Below are 14,878 nucleotides of genomic sequence, written 5' to 3'. Positions count from 1 at the left end.
GGATCCAATTGCGCGCTCAGTTGGCGGGGGGTCAAGGGGGGGGTCGCCCCCTTGCGGGGTGTGGGGTAGCGCCCCGACACCAGAATGGTATGCATGATGTGCAGTGGCGCCGGCGGCGTCCCGAACCTTGGGCGGCCTGGGGGCAGCCTTGGGCAGCCCTGGACGGGGCGGCCTTGGGCAGCCCTTGATGGGGCCCTGGGGCGGCCTTGGGCAGCCTTGGACGGGGCGGCCTGGGGCGGCCTTTGGCAGCCCTTGATGGAGCGGCCTGGGGCGACCTTGGGCAGCCCTTGGGCAGCCCTTGATGGGGTGGTCTGGGGCGGCCTTGGGCGGCCTTGGGCAGCCCGGGGCGGCCTTGGGAAGCCCTTGATGGGGCGGCCCAGGGCGGCCTTGGGGCAGCCTTGGACGGGGCAGCTTGGGGCGGACTTGGGCAGCCCTTGATGGGCGGCCTGGGGCGGCCTGGGGCGGCCTAGGGCTGCCTTGGATGGGCAGCTTGGGGGCGGCCTTGGGCAACCCTTGATGGGGCGGCTCTAGATGGGACGGCCTAGGCGCCCTAGGGCAACCTAGGGAGGGAGAGAGAGAGAGAGAGGAGGGACGAACGGGTGGGAGAGATGAACGGGAGGGTGGCCGGCGACGACGACGATGGCGGCAGCGGTGGCGGCACTAGGGTGAGAGGAAGGATCGGGGAGGCTGGGCAGTGCTCCAAGAAGAGTTAAAACAAACTCAATTCTTGAATAATGACTGCCTAACTGTTTCTTGAAACAGTGGCCTATACATATAGGCCTTGGAGGAAAGAGAAAATACAACTTAAAGACGAGAAATTAAAGACGGAAGATGTGTTTCACGTCACGCCAAGGGGCAGTTGTTGATCTGCCGTTGGCGACGTGTCATGATGCGCGAAGGAGCGTGTGTGCATGGAGACGTGCGTAGCGGAAACGGTTGGGGCGTGTCCGTGGCGGAGGTGTTGACATCGGTTGACTGTGGCGGTGTGTCCGTGGCGGAGACATTGACTTCGGTTGATGGCGGCAGCGCTTCCGGTGTCGATGCGATGGCATCCACGCCACCATGCAGAGCGAGGTCCAAGGCGACTAGAATAGGTGGTTGTTAAAATTTTTGGGTTATCGCTTCACCATTGAGTACAAGGCGGGGTGTGCGAATGTGGCCACAAACACATTATCACGTGTCACTCTCTCAGAGGAGTTCACCCACCATGACATCTCCTTCTTCCACCTCCTCTGTCCCTCAGGCTGTGACCTTCATCCCCTTTATTCCCGTAGGTGGACTCCCTCCGTCTTTTGGCGATCCTTAGTCATTGATCAATCCGAAACGTAGCATATAATTATACATATTTTAAGGTCATTTTGGGATGATTTCATGAGTATCTTATCCAATTTTATAAGATTTTGCATCACATGTGCTAAATAGAGAAAGTTATAAAATAACGCATTTTGTATGTCACTTTCATGCATGTTCTACAAATCTAAATATTTCTTAGTGAAAATATGTTTAAGCCATTATAGTTTTCTAATGCTCTATTTAGTGTGTATATATGCTAATGCAGGAAAGAAAACAGAGTTGCAGAAATAAGTAAAATAAAGAAATAGAAGAAAGGAAATAAAAAAAGATATATAATTATAAAAATAAAAGAAGGGGTTTGTTAACGGGCCGACTAAGGAGCCGGCTAGGAGTGCTAGCACCCAAGCCAGTCACAGCAGGCGAGCGGCGTAGGGCACTCAAGCCCGCCCGTGGCTAGCAAGGGGTGGCGCAACCAGCAGGCCAGCCCAAGCCAGCGGTATTTTGTATGGAGGCCCAGAGAGGCCCACAAAGAAGTCAAGGTCGCGCGCTAGAGGTATGTAATTTGAATTCTATGATTAAGAAATGCCGAAATATATATAGTGATTTAATCTTTTTAAAATGATCAATTGGGTCGGGCCACTAGATGACCAAAAGATCGCGACCCAATGGGACGGGATCTCAAGAAACAAATGAAAAGAAGGAGATTGGGCTTCGAGCCAGCCCCGCCTGAAGCTGGTCTATTTTCGGGCCATTTTAAAAGACAGATTGATCTTAGCCGTCTGATCTTCTTAAAGAAGATCAGACGGTGGAGATCTATTCTGTCTATTTAACTTCTTAGATATTTTTTTTCTAGGCTCTGATTGGCCGCGATCGCTGACACGGATCGCTGGACCCCTTGGTTGGCGAATCAAACCACATGGAGCTAATGGGGCACGCTGATGGGACACGCTGACGGGGCAGGAGCAGTGGTAGACCATAAGAAAGGTCCATGGCTGTGATTTAATTGCAATGGTTGGACATCTATAAAGAGGATCAGACGACTAGGGCAGTTCCGTCCATTCGTGCCCCTGGCCATTGACGCTGCCGGACGGAGACGGTTGTAGGCCGGCAAGGGGGACCGCCAAGCCATCTAATGGCCTGGGAGGACCCCCAAGGCCGTCCCCCTCCATCGGATGGCCTAAGGGACCCCTCTCAAGCAGTTAAAAAGGGACGAGAGCCCCTAACTTCACTATCTCTCGCCCCAAGAAAAGAGGGACGGCAGAGGACTCTCGCAGATGACCTAGGGGCAGGCTGGTTGAGGTGTCGTGACATGCCTCAACTGCTCAAAGGACTCTCGAGAAGATCTCAAAGGTCAGAGCATCATTGAGTCACACCCGGACAGAGGAGGAGAGCAGGGGAAGCATTCATTCGAGTGTCGGCGGCGGCGACTGGCGCCGCCATTCCTGTTCTCCAAATCAGGGCATTTGGTGAGATCTGATCTTCGTAGATAATCCCTTAAACATCCATTTTGATATTAGCGAAAAAATTTAACCAAAATTTTCACCATATAGTGCATTTTCGATTGATTTTGATTCACGGACTTCGTTAGGGCATTTCATCGAACACCTAGTGTGTTCGAGGAATATATTGTGATTTATCTAAATTCCACATTATAAAAAGTTAAAAAAATGTATACATCTTATTACTCGACTTCTTTCGGGCATTTCGTCGAACACCTGACGGGCGTTCAATGAAAGACCCCTTATCTTCGATTTCCTCTACAAAATCTATACATAAAAAACTTTTAAAAATCATAATATACTAAGTATGTTCTATACAAATATTTGTATTCGACCGCTTATCGGGTATTTGGTCTAACACTCTTGGGTGTTCGACTAAATCTACCCTTATTTCCTTAAATCAAATGCAAAACTATATAGAATACATAAAAAATCATCTAAACATTATATAAACTATATATAATCCTTTCTCGACCCAGTCTAGCGCATTTGGTTGAACACCTTGGAGGTGTTCGACTAAATAACCCATTCTACGCCATAAAATTAACTATAAATAAAAATATAAAAACTACTCGAACGGGTACACTAACTTCTATTCTAACTATATAAGAAATACTTTACTGACATAAAAAATTAATTTCTACTACTCCCTCCTTACTCCTTAATATTTTTCTATACTTATACTTATACTTAGTATACTATGATTAGATAATTACAAATTCTTCCTATCTAAATCCTTCCCATCTCATTACTAATTACAGATATTAAGTACTCTATAGTAGTTCCCTAGTTATATTACTATCATCTTAAATATAATATCTAACCTCTTCAATTCTTTATTATTCTTAGTATCTCTAATACGTATATATATACATATAATCTCAGATAGTCTCTCTTCTATACTTATCTTATTAAACTAATATTCTCTCTACTTACTCATTACTTATCTATTCTCATTCTTATTATCTTTAGTATTATTACTATTTTTTCTTAACTAACAACTCAACTATTGGATATACACCTAAAGGCCAGTCTCTGTGGAAATAACCTTATTCTCTCTTATACATATTTGAGTAAGTTTCTAAATTTGATAAATTTATTTGATTGTAGGCAAATTAAAATTACAACGACAATTAAAAATAATTACGTAATTTGCCTCCATTAGTCATCCCCTTACCATTCTCGTACTTTCCTCCGCCCCCCGGAATCTCTGTCTCTCTCCCTGCCTTATACTAATATATCTCTCCGAATTGAAGTCTTTGTGTTCTATTGAATCTCCAGGTTTACAATGTAGAACCATTACAACAATGCCAGATCTGGTCCCCATGCGGGATCATATCAGATAGCCTTCATATTAACAATATAATGGGGCCTGGAAACAGCATTATACAATGCCTTCTTAATATGTTTCAATGACAATTATGACAATAAAGAATGTACACCAACGTACTGGTTTTGTACCAAAGGCGGGGTCGTTTGCTGTTGGAGGCGCAAAAAGAACATATTTAAAAATACAGAAATCGAAATGTTTAAAAATCATATTTTTAAAATATGATCCGTGGCGGCCGTTCCGTCACGTCATACGTCCAGGGCACCCGTCACTGTCACATCACTGTCACGCCCTCCTCATCACTGTCACCATCCCTGTCACATTCCCCTAAACCAGTCACCGTCACAGTCATCCATCACGTTTCCGTCATGGTGACGTGTGATGTGACCGACGACGCTTGGGACGCTCTCGGAGGCACCCCAAAATGGAGCCCTCCTCGGGTGGGTCTGCTCAGACAGTCGTGGTCGCCGTCGTCGTCCTCTTTCCTTATCCCATTGTCTTTGTCTAGAAAGGGAAGGGCAGCCGAGAGGTCCACACCGAGCTGCATCTCGGCCACGGAGAGCGGGTCGTCGAGATGGGCGGTGGCAGAGTCGGAGTCGGTGGGGGCAGGCGTGTTCTCGGGATGGCCGTGCTTTCCATTGTAGAAAATTGCTGTGATAATTCCATCACGATCCCTCTCCACCATCTTCACCTGGGAAAGATGCATTTGTAGTAACTGCGTGGATACTCGCACCCTTTCACTGATTTCTGGCCGTACTTTCTCCAGTGGAAGTGGTCTTCGGAGGGCCTCTCCGACGAGGGAAGCCGCTCAGCCTGACGACCCCTCGGCCTGGCCCCACAACAGATGGACATCTTACCTCCTCCGTCCGTCGACGTCGCCTGAGAATTCAGTCCAAATCACAAGGCTATCTATCAGTTATTTGATCTTCAGTGTCAGAACCACTTCTTTAATGCTTATTTCTCACAGAAATTCCCGTTAATTCAGCCGCCGATTTCGTAGAATTTAACAATAGGCTTGCGTCCGTAAAATTTTGAAATATCATCCGCAAAAATCTGCCATTTGATTGTCGAAAATCTTTCTACGGTTCCGCGGAAATTGCGGTGTCCTCGCATTCGACGACGGACGAGAACAGAACGGATACCATGCATTGTCAGATGATGGCAAGGGACGGGACGGATAACGAGATCTCATCCGTCCGCGAACCTTGAGGATTCAGGAGTGCAAAATGATTTAGAACAACGAATGCAGCAAAAGACCACGACGTCGGGAAATTCAGAAGAGATCTAAACTCCAAAGCCTGGATCGGCGAAGCAGACGATCTCGCACGAACCTGCGAGTGGAGAGGGAGACGCGAATCGCCGATCGTGATCATCGGGTCGTTGAAACCGCCGTTCATCGCCGGAGAAGACAAGGCTTGGTGATATGGAAACGGCGCGATCCAGTCGCCGGCGGCCGATCCGCCGCCATTGCCGGCGGAGGAAGAGCCGCCGAAGTTCCAGGAGGATGTCGTCATCCAGGGGTCATTTTTGCCGGCCAATTTCGACGGTCGCTTACGCTATAAGCGAGACCAAGTTGCTTCGATCCGTTCTCTGATACGGTCGATCGGGTCGGACCGTTGAGGAATCAACTACAATGAGGATTTCTAAAAACAGTAAAATGACGTTTTCAAATTATGATATGATATTAATTGGCGGGAAAATATATCATTAAAATCATAATCTAACTGTATAATTATAGTGCCGGATCGTCCCCAACGTGGACGGTGGACGGGATGGGACGAATTTCGTGCCTTCCGATGTATTGCTTCAGTGCAGGGAGGGGGATGGACGATTTTTCTCGTCCGACGGTACAAAAACCGCCCCGTCCAGTCGTCCCGGGATAAATTTCTGCCCCGTCCGGGAGAAAACCGTGCCGTCCCTCGTCCCGGACGAAAAAAAAGCCGTTTTATATTTTTTATATTTTGAAGGTTTGTTAAAATAGAACGCTCCGTTGACTCGTTTGGGGGGCAATGTTGACTCGGGTTGAAAGAACAAACAAGGCCGGCGCTGACTAGTGTAGCAGCTGACTTGTCTCTGGCTATCTGCCCCCCCCCCTCCTCCACCCCCTTTGGTGACCTTGGTGACTCACCGGCTCTGTTTCTGTGCCACTTCTCCTGTCCTTGTCGTCGGCATTCGCTTCACTGACGTCCTTCGCTCCTGTCCTAATCGTCAAAGATCGTTTCCCCGACGGACAGCTCGAAGACGGTTGAGGTATGTATAATTCTGCTTTGATTTTTCACATTCTGACTCTCTTGATCTCTCATCGTTTCTATCATTCTCACTCAATAGCTCTCTCAGTCTTTCAATGTCTCATTCTCTCACTCTATATCTCTCTGAATCTTACAGTCGCTGCTTATTTGATTCTCGAATCTTTATCAATATCTCATTGATAAGCCGAAAATAGGGGTAAAAACTATGCAATTTTTAGCCCTTGTCGTTTTGGATTTTGGCTTATGCAATAAAATTTATAAGAACTCCACTTAAGACGTATAGTGATAAGTACGAGTGTCGTCCAAGGGAAGCTAGTAAGGAATTCAATTTGGTGATTGTATTGGTCGTTTCACTCTGATTAAACTGAATTTGATCTTCAATGAGGATCAAGTCACCCTAATTAGATGAGAATTTAGAAAGGGGGGTAGAAGAGTTGAGATGAATAGAAGAAATATGGAGCTCTAAAATGGCTTATTTGATCCTAATAAAAGGATCCAAGAGGTCAATTAGAGAGGTTAAAAGGGAATTTTTAATTTGAGTTTGGTTTGTTTTTGCAACTTTGATAATTCAGAACTGAAATGGGGGTAATTTAATCTCCTAAGAATTAAAACTAATTCTTTTAGAGTTTTTCTTTGGAATGCAGTTGAATGCTTAGTTGAATCCCTCAAATTCTCCTCTCAATCCTAATCAGGGCTTGTACATGCCGCTGAAGCCAAGCGATTTAGAATTTCAGATCAAAACCAAGAAGAAGAAACAAGAAATTGAACTAATCTCATTCAAAATGCACAAATCCAAATACAATCAAGGAAAAAGTACCAGATAACTTGATCCAGGGTGGGACTCCTCTCTGTCTTGCAGCTGTGATAGAGAACCATCAAGAATGAGCCCCTCCTCTCGAAATTCAGCTTTTATACCTAGGTTACATGGTGGAAATCACTATTTTACCCCCGTTTAGTAATTAATATTTATCTATCAATGTAGGATAGATCTGAATGATCCAACTGTACAGATAGAAAGAGGGGATCAAGACGAGCAAATCCATAAAAAATCATCTCAATCGGACTTCAGGATCAAATGTTATTAATAAATCAATTTTAACCAATTTTAACCATTGGATTAAAATTGATTTATTTCTTAGTTCACGCAATGACGTGTCGGCAGCCTATTGGTTGCCGCATTTGGCGGGCTCTCTCTCATCGCGACACGTACCCCACCTGCGAAAAAAAGAAAAACAAAAGAAAAATCGAAAAGCGGGATTTGCATATGCATCGCTACGCACGTACCGGTGCGTTTCTTTATACCTTATCCATTAAACTGTCGCCACGTCACCACCCGTGCACACGCGTTGTATGCGTTGCACAGGCGATGTACTTACCTCCTGCGTGTAGCGCACATCTCATATCCGTTGGATTTTAATCCAACGGCTATGATTTTGCCACGTCGACGCGGTGGAAGGCACTGGCGCGCGTTTTCAACGAAGCCCTTCATAAAACAGATTATTGATATATGACGCCGCCCAGAGGTATTTGTATATATGTCCTTTCGGCACTCTCTCTCCTACGATTTTCTCTAAAATTAATAATGCAATTGCAAATAAACCCTGAATGATTTTAAATTGGATCTTTACGCCTACCATGGCGACCGAAAGCTGTTTTCAGGGTCTTTTGTAACGAAACGTTGCAAAAAGGTCACGAAAAGTCTAGAAATTGCATAAATACATTTTTTCTCTTATAAATATGCCTTTTTTTAATAGAATAAATGCATTTCTTCTTGAAATAAATCCCATAAAATTCCTAAAAAATCGTAAAAAATTCTAGAAAATTCTAGAAAATTCCCTGATTAATTCCCATGTTGATAAATTTCGAAATAAAATTTTTAATGTGCCATTTTCATCCAAAAATAATTATTTCGAGCTTCAATAAATCCTTACAAATTCATATAATTAACAGAAAATTAGGGAAAATCAGAAATTACTTGAAAACATTATTTTCGTGTAAATATATGATAACAACCCAATTTTAAGCCTTTTAAATGCATAAATCATGCTAATAACATGAAATAAAGACCGAAATCAGGGTGTTATCACTCATCCTTTCATTTTCTCACTCTGTGTTTCTCTTAATCACTCAATCCCTCGTTTTCTCGTTATCTCACACTCTATCTCTCTCCACGTCTCAAAATCTTTTGATCTCTCGCTCTCTGTCTCTAAATCTCCAGGTCTCAAAATCTTTTCATTCTCACTCTCTCATTTTTTGCATCCTTTCCCTATTGCTACATTTGATTCATTACCATTCTCTTACTCTGTATAGATAGATATACAGAGTAAGAGAACGTATGGAATAATTTTATCAATTGACCATAGAAAATTCAGTGAAACTAAAATCAGAAAGACAGAAATCTAGAACGTTCGAAAAGATTAAATTTCATTGACATATATTTTTGAACATTCTAGATTACTGTCTTTCCGATTTAATTTCAATGAATTTTCGCTGGCCAATTGATGACTCTCAATATGTCATCAAATATTAAGAGTTTCTTGAGCATTAAAGCATCAATTGCATCCACTTAATCCATATTGGTTATCGTTCATATGCATTATTTTCCAACTTACTAACCCCACTTGATTCTTTGAATCAAGTGGATTAGAACTCACGTGTTTGATTAATAAGTTCAGATATGGATTAAGCATTCAAAGAGAAATGAAGTTGATCAAGAAGAGCTGGCGAAAATCAAGAAGAAGAAAAGCCCTAATTTCTCCATTAAGCATGTTTAAGAGAAACCTATAAATAGCCTCTTAAGGGCTCATTGTAGGTTGTCCAGAATTTCTCTCCAAAGAGGCTAGGGCTTGGAGAAGAAGGAGTTCTGCAGACCCTCCAAGGGCTGATGAGCATTGGAGCTGGGAGGAGAAGCAAGCTGAAGCATATCTGAGCAAGAAGATCACCAACTAGCCGGAAGGGACGTGACACAAGGTTGGTGTGATTGAGTCGGGTTCAGAAATTGTATTCTTCTCCCTCTTGGACAATCTCGGTTGGGCTTGAAGCACCCTGCAAGGTTCTTCAGCATTCTCCAACCAGAGTTGTTTATGTTTTAGTGAATCTGAAGTTTTTGGTTGTTCAATTCGTCCTCCTTGTTTTCCCAAAAAAATCTACAATTCTCTACTGAATTTATACTAGGAATTCTCATACGCAGCCAGCAGCCAAACTGCCAGCGACCCAGGCCTCAGCCTAGGTCGCCAGCAGCTCAAGCTGCTAGCAGCGCTGCGTGCGCAGCAACTGCCCGCACGCAAACGCCGCCTGCAACAGCATAGTGTGCAGGCACGCCCGCGCGCAGCAGCTGCCCGCCTGCAACCGCCGCTTGCAGCAGCGTCGCGCGCAGGCACGCCCGCGCGCAGCAGCTGCCTACGCGCACACGCCGCCAGCAGCAGCCACGCGCAGGCGCCGCGCTGCTCACAAGCGAGGCCCGCCTGCGTGCAGGCTGCGCCCTTGCGCAGGTGCACGCGTGTGCACAAACACCCGCTGGGTGTTTGTGAAATTGCCTCAAAGGGGCAAAGGCATATCCTCAGTAAAGGAAATCCTTACTGAAGATTTGCTGGACTGAGACTTTTAAAGAAAACTGTCGTTTGTACTGAAGATCATTGACCAGAGCTTTATACTTAAATATAGAGGTTTAAAAATACAAACTGAATTGAAAAGAAATTACTACTGATTTATCGGCTCTCTGTGGGACGACACCTTACTCGCCCTAAGGCTGTGAGGTTATAAATATTGTTGCATAAGCTCAATCCTCACACAATTAACCAGTAATTAACCAGTAAAAACCACTAAAATCGAGCTTATCACCAATTGATAAATTCAATCCATATTTTAATAAATTTTAACATATCGTAATGTCTTGCTTTGTCAGCCTCTATCTCCATCAATTTCTTGTCCCTTGCTCACTCATTATCTCTCTCCCACCATCTCCCTCTTTTCTAACTCTTCCTCCCCCTATCTGTGTACTTCTGCTTCATTCTCCCCCCTCTAACTATTCTCTTTCATTCCAATTCATCAGAATAAGGGAAATTCAATATGTTGATAATTGCATGGATAAATCTAGAGGCTGGACACTTGAACATCTCTACGTGACTTCCTTAAGGATCTACATGATTTAAACACTGCCTTTCTGCACCATGGTGAAGATGATTTTGAGCGTGCTGTCTGGACGGCTGAGTGAGCTCTACATCATTATTTTGTCCCACATTCCGAAGGAATGCTGCCTATTTTCTCGTCCACCTTTGATGTGATAGATGAACGACACCTTTGATGATTTCCTTCTAATCCTATGGACATTTCAAAGGGTTTGTGATATTTAGCCATTTCAATTTTACACGCAGAGAAAAGCAGATATATATCTGTGAAATTATGAATCTCAGGCAATTTATTTAAGCTTGGAATAACCCCATTTAATTTGATAATGGCTTCTTTAAAAAATATTTTTATTGTTGACAAATCTGGGGTTCAAAAAATAAAATTTGTACATTTCTCTGGAATTTTATTGCATTGTTTGGGAATTTAATCAAAGGATAAATGGGATATAAAAGTCTGACTTTATCCTAATTATCTGTTAAATAATTCATTTCATGCAACTTATTTAAGCTTAGAAATACTATAATAAGATGATAATGGGATGTATAAAAATAAGTTATATTCTTAATTAATGCGGGGATTTAATAATGAATTTTCCACATTTTCTTGGAAATCCATTGAAATTTTGGGCAATTTATTTGAGGAATTAACTAATTTTAATCATCTGCTTTTTACTTATTTATCTGTTACACTATTCATTTTGCGCAATCCATTTGAGCTTTGAATTACTATACTAAAATGATAATGCCATGTCTAAAATTAATGATTTCTATTGTTAATTAATGTGGTTATTGAATATAAGTTTTCAACATTTTCAAGAAATCTATGGAATTTGTTCGGAATTTAATTAAAGGAGATTTGAATATTTAAATCAAAAAAGGGGTACAACTGCAACAAAAAAAGATTTTAAAGTAATTTTCAAAATAGGATGGATTGTTTTCAAATTTTTTTGCATATTATCTTTTAATATCTTTTCTTTTCCTCCGTCTCTGTTATTATATTTTCCTTCTTTTGCTCTTTGTTCTATTATTTTCCATCCTTCATTTTCTGCAATTATCACCCACTATTCCCGCTTTGAATTGGGATGAGCTGTTATCACTTTTTAGTTATCTATCATCCCTTGTTATTTTGGGAGACATGTCGTTCATGTTACGGATATTATTCGTGTGATGTTTACTTTGTTTTAGTAGGATTGATTGTTTTTAATTTTTCATTCGACCCCTTTAAAAAAAAGCAAAAAAAAGCAAAAGGGAGAAAATAAAAAAAAGTAAGCAAGCAAAAAAAGCGAGCAAGCAAAGCCAAAAAAGGGAAAAAGCAAGAACTCTGATTAGCAAAAAGTAAGAAAAAAAAGAAAATAATAAAATATGGGAGTCCTCAATAGCAAAAAAATCCGAGGAACAAAAGAAAAAGAATCGTTGGGGCTTGTTGTAAGTTTTTATTTATTGCTCCGAGGACATCAACGTGATTTGTTCATCAACATCTTCCCTTGTCTGATGTGTTGTACACACCTTCATTGGGTAGTTTGAGAATATTTCTGCACTATTGATAGTGAAATATCATCTCCTCCTTGTTGTTTACCTCTTCTTTGCATTCTTCTATCTTGGGAGTAGGCTATCTAATATGTGCCCTTTGTTCATCTTTCATTTCTTGTTGATGGGGGGGGGGACCATCGCACCGACACTGACACAAAACGAGCTGTACCACACCGAGCAGCTCGTGCCATTGTCCGCGACGCTGGATTCAAGTATTCGGCATGATGATTCATAAGTTTTCTTCATTATTTGGTTTAGTTGTAATTTTATGAACAATTGGATTGGGCCACTGTCTTGGGCCTTGTCCGTTATTTCCTTTTCGTCAAATGTAATGTTTGTAAAGAGGAGGACCTCGTCTTGTGACGGTTTCCTCCTCCACGAATGACCACTTGGCACCCATCCCTCCCTATATAAGGGGATGGCATGCATGCCCAAGTGATAGACAGACTTGAGAAATTTGAAATCTGAATGTTCTTGTTCCTTTCTTTCCTTCTTTTCGTTGTTGAGAGAGATAGTTAGACATTGTAGAGTAGATCATGGAGATCGTGTTCGTCGTCGTCAAGCCGTTACACGTTGAGATCACTCCGTGTTACGTTCGCTCGACAACAGTTCAAGGTTTGTTGTTTCTTGGAGTAGTTTTCAAGAATTGATATTCTTGGTGGTTATTCATCAAGAACCACGCAAGAAGACCAGGAATTCGATCCTCTGCCTCTCCATCGACGGGAATCAACGCTCGCCAACCACGCAGCCCTCAGCCTCGCCGCCCAGCCTTCAGCCGCGCCCATTCCTGCCCACGCGTTCGCTCAGCTGCGCCGCTCTTCAGCCGCGCTGCGCCTTGCCCGCGCGCTCAGGCTGACTCACGCCCCTCGGCCACGCTCAGCCACGCCTGCGCACCCATGCTGATGGCGCTGCCCTCGTTCGCGCACAACTGGACCACGCGCTCGCGCCAAACACGCCGCCCCTTGGCTGCAGACAACGCCGCCCACACGCCCGTGCCAACGGCGCGACCCCGGCCGCGCACTTCTTGCCCGCGCGCTCGCATAGGCCATGCTCCCCCTTGGCTGCGCCCAACCCTGCCCGCGCGCCCCTATTGTCGGCGCCCTACGGTGCTGTTGCAAGACTTTCAGCAACGCCAAGCATTGAGCCAACACTGTCCTATCGCCACCAATCATACCCGTCTTCGTCGTTACGCATCGTCTTTGACAAGAATCTTCGGGACGCGTAGGCCAGGTTCTACCTTCGACTTCCCCTTATTTTTCAGTATTATTACATTCTCCAGTGCCGTCGTCCACTATCGTTTTCCTCTGCCGACCTTTATTAAGATTGGATAGGATAGTCACCATTGTCGAGAGGTAGGGATTTCTTGCGATTGACGATTAGGTTGTTGATATTAAAGGTTTAACTCCGACGGGCCGTAGAACGCCTCTTCGTCGTAGATTTGCTCGTGGATCCCGAGGGTCATCTAGAGTCTACTTGATCTATTAATCTATTCGAGGACGTATTGTATTGTTCACCTTGGTTGGACTGTCCTTCTTGCTCATTAGAGTTTTCTAAATAGCATAATTAGTCGCCATTAATAATACTTTCTGTGCATTGTTGTGACGTCATACGTGCCGTCCATCCCGGCTGTCAACGTATTACATCACTTGTTATCCACCTACTACCCCTCTCTTGTGTCATTCCACCTTTCTCTTCCCTCTTTACCCATAGAGACCTGCTATTGTATCCTCACGGCCATATTCTGTTGACACACGTTTGATATTTTGTGCTCGAAAAAAAGGAGAAGAATGACCATTTTTTACTTTCAGGTAGGAGGAAGGTTAGTGGGGAACCCCAAGCACTAATTAGCAACCACGTGTGAGAGAGTCACCTAGAGAGGAAAAAATGTTTGATCACCTCCTGGATTATAGTATCATACCTGCGAGAAGTAGGCTTCACTCCTCATGACCACCAGCTCTTTCTAAAACCTCAAGGGACTTGATCATGGTTGTACTAGTATCTCACGGGGATATTCATACCTGGAGGTGTTGTTGGTACTACTAACACTTCATGCCATGCCTTTAGGTTCCTAAGGTAAGTGGATGATCCAAGGAAAATTCAAGGGCTTTGCTAAGGGAATAGCGATGATTAAGCGGATGGGTCTGAAAGCACACTAAATAGAACATTTATCTCATTTTTTATATATTGAATTTCTTTCAAAATTTCTTTTTATATGTATTGAGAATGGAACATGAAGCTCAAAATTGTTGCCCGGTCGCAGCCTCTCATTGTTGGGAAAAGTTTAATGATTGCATATCATGCTGAAAAAAGATTCGCCTTTATTTGTTATTTATATGTGTGCATATCATGTTGTTATATTTTTCTGAATAAAGTAACCTGACATCATCAGCAGTTCCGAGTGTAAAATATCAGATATTGGGCAAAAATTGAGAAGAAATGAAAGCCATTGAGAGGTATACTTCTTACTTTCCAAAAGAATTTTCTTTGAAAGAGTGATAGATTTTCCTTTCCCTTTGCTTGATGTCATTGTGAATGATGTGGAGTATGATAGAGTGAAAAAATAGAGTAAGAGTGGAAGGGTCAAGGGGGGGGAAAAATAATAAAAAAATTGAGGCAAGTATGGTTGAAGAATTGGAAGGAGAGAGCAAGGAAGAGAGGAAGAGGGAGAGAAAGATGGAAAAAGAGGATGGGATCGGGCCCAAAACAGCGTCTCAGCTCCAAGATGGGTTTCACTCTTGGGCGTAGTTCTTGGGCCTAGTTCTTAGGTTATGGTCTCTCTCTCTCTCTCTCTCTCTCTCTCTCTCTCTCTCTCTCTCTCTCTCTCTCTCTCTCTCTCTCTCTCTCTCTCTC

At 43.4% G+C, this 14,878-nt stretch overlaps 1 protein-coding gene across 1 annotated transcript; it reads right to left on the bottom strand.

Annotated features, from left to right (window-relative positions):
- Positions 1–4,045: 4,045 nt before the first annotated feature.
- LOC144705627 (WRKY transcription factor WRKY24-like) lies at positions 4,046–5,734 on the bottom strand. Its single transcript, XM_078578396.1, has 2 exons — positions 5,454–5,734; positions 4,046–5,001 (listed from the first exon to the last, which is right to left on the bottom strand). The coding sequence occupies exons 1-2, from the start codon at positions 5,634–5,636 to the stop codon at positions 4,810–4,812; spliced, it is 375 nt and encodes a 124-aa protein (XP_078434522.1). The 5' UTR covers positions 5,637–5,734; the 3' UTR covers positions 4,046–4,809.
- Between the last annotated feature and the right edge of the window lie 9,144 nt (positions 5,735–14,878).

This window comes from Wolffia australiana, chromosome 7, assembly GCF_029677425.1.
Source record: "Wolffia australiana isolate 7733 chromosome 7, ASM2967742v1".
NCBI classification, from domain to species: Eukaryota; Viridiplantae; Streptophyta; class Magnoliopsida; order Alismatales; family Araceae; genus Wolffia; species Wolffia australiana.
This window is presented reverse-complemented; position numbering and strand designations above follow the sequence as displayed.

Excerpts from the sequence above, each read along its gene's own strand:
- LOC144705627 (XM_078578396.1), bottom strand. The coding sequence starts at position 5,636 with ATGACGACATCCTCCTGGAACTTCGGCGGCTCTTCCTCCGCCGGCAAT. Across the intron at positions 5,002-5,453 it reads GTCTCCCTCTCCACTCGCAG|GCGACGTCGACGGACGGAGG; the intron begins GTTCGTGCGAGA and ends CTGAATTCTCAG.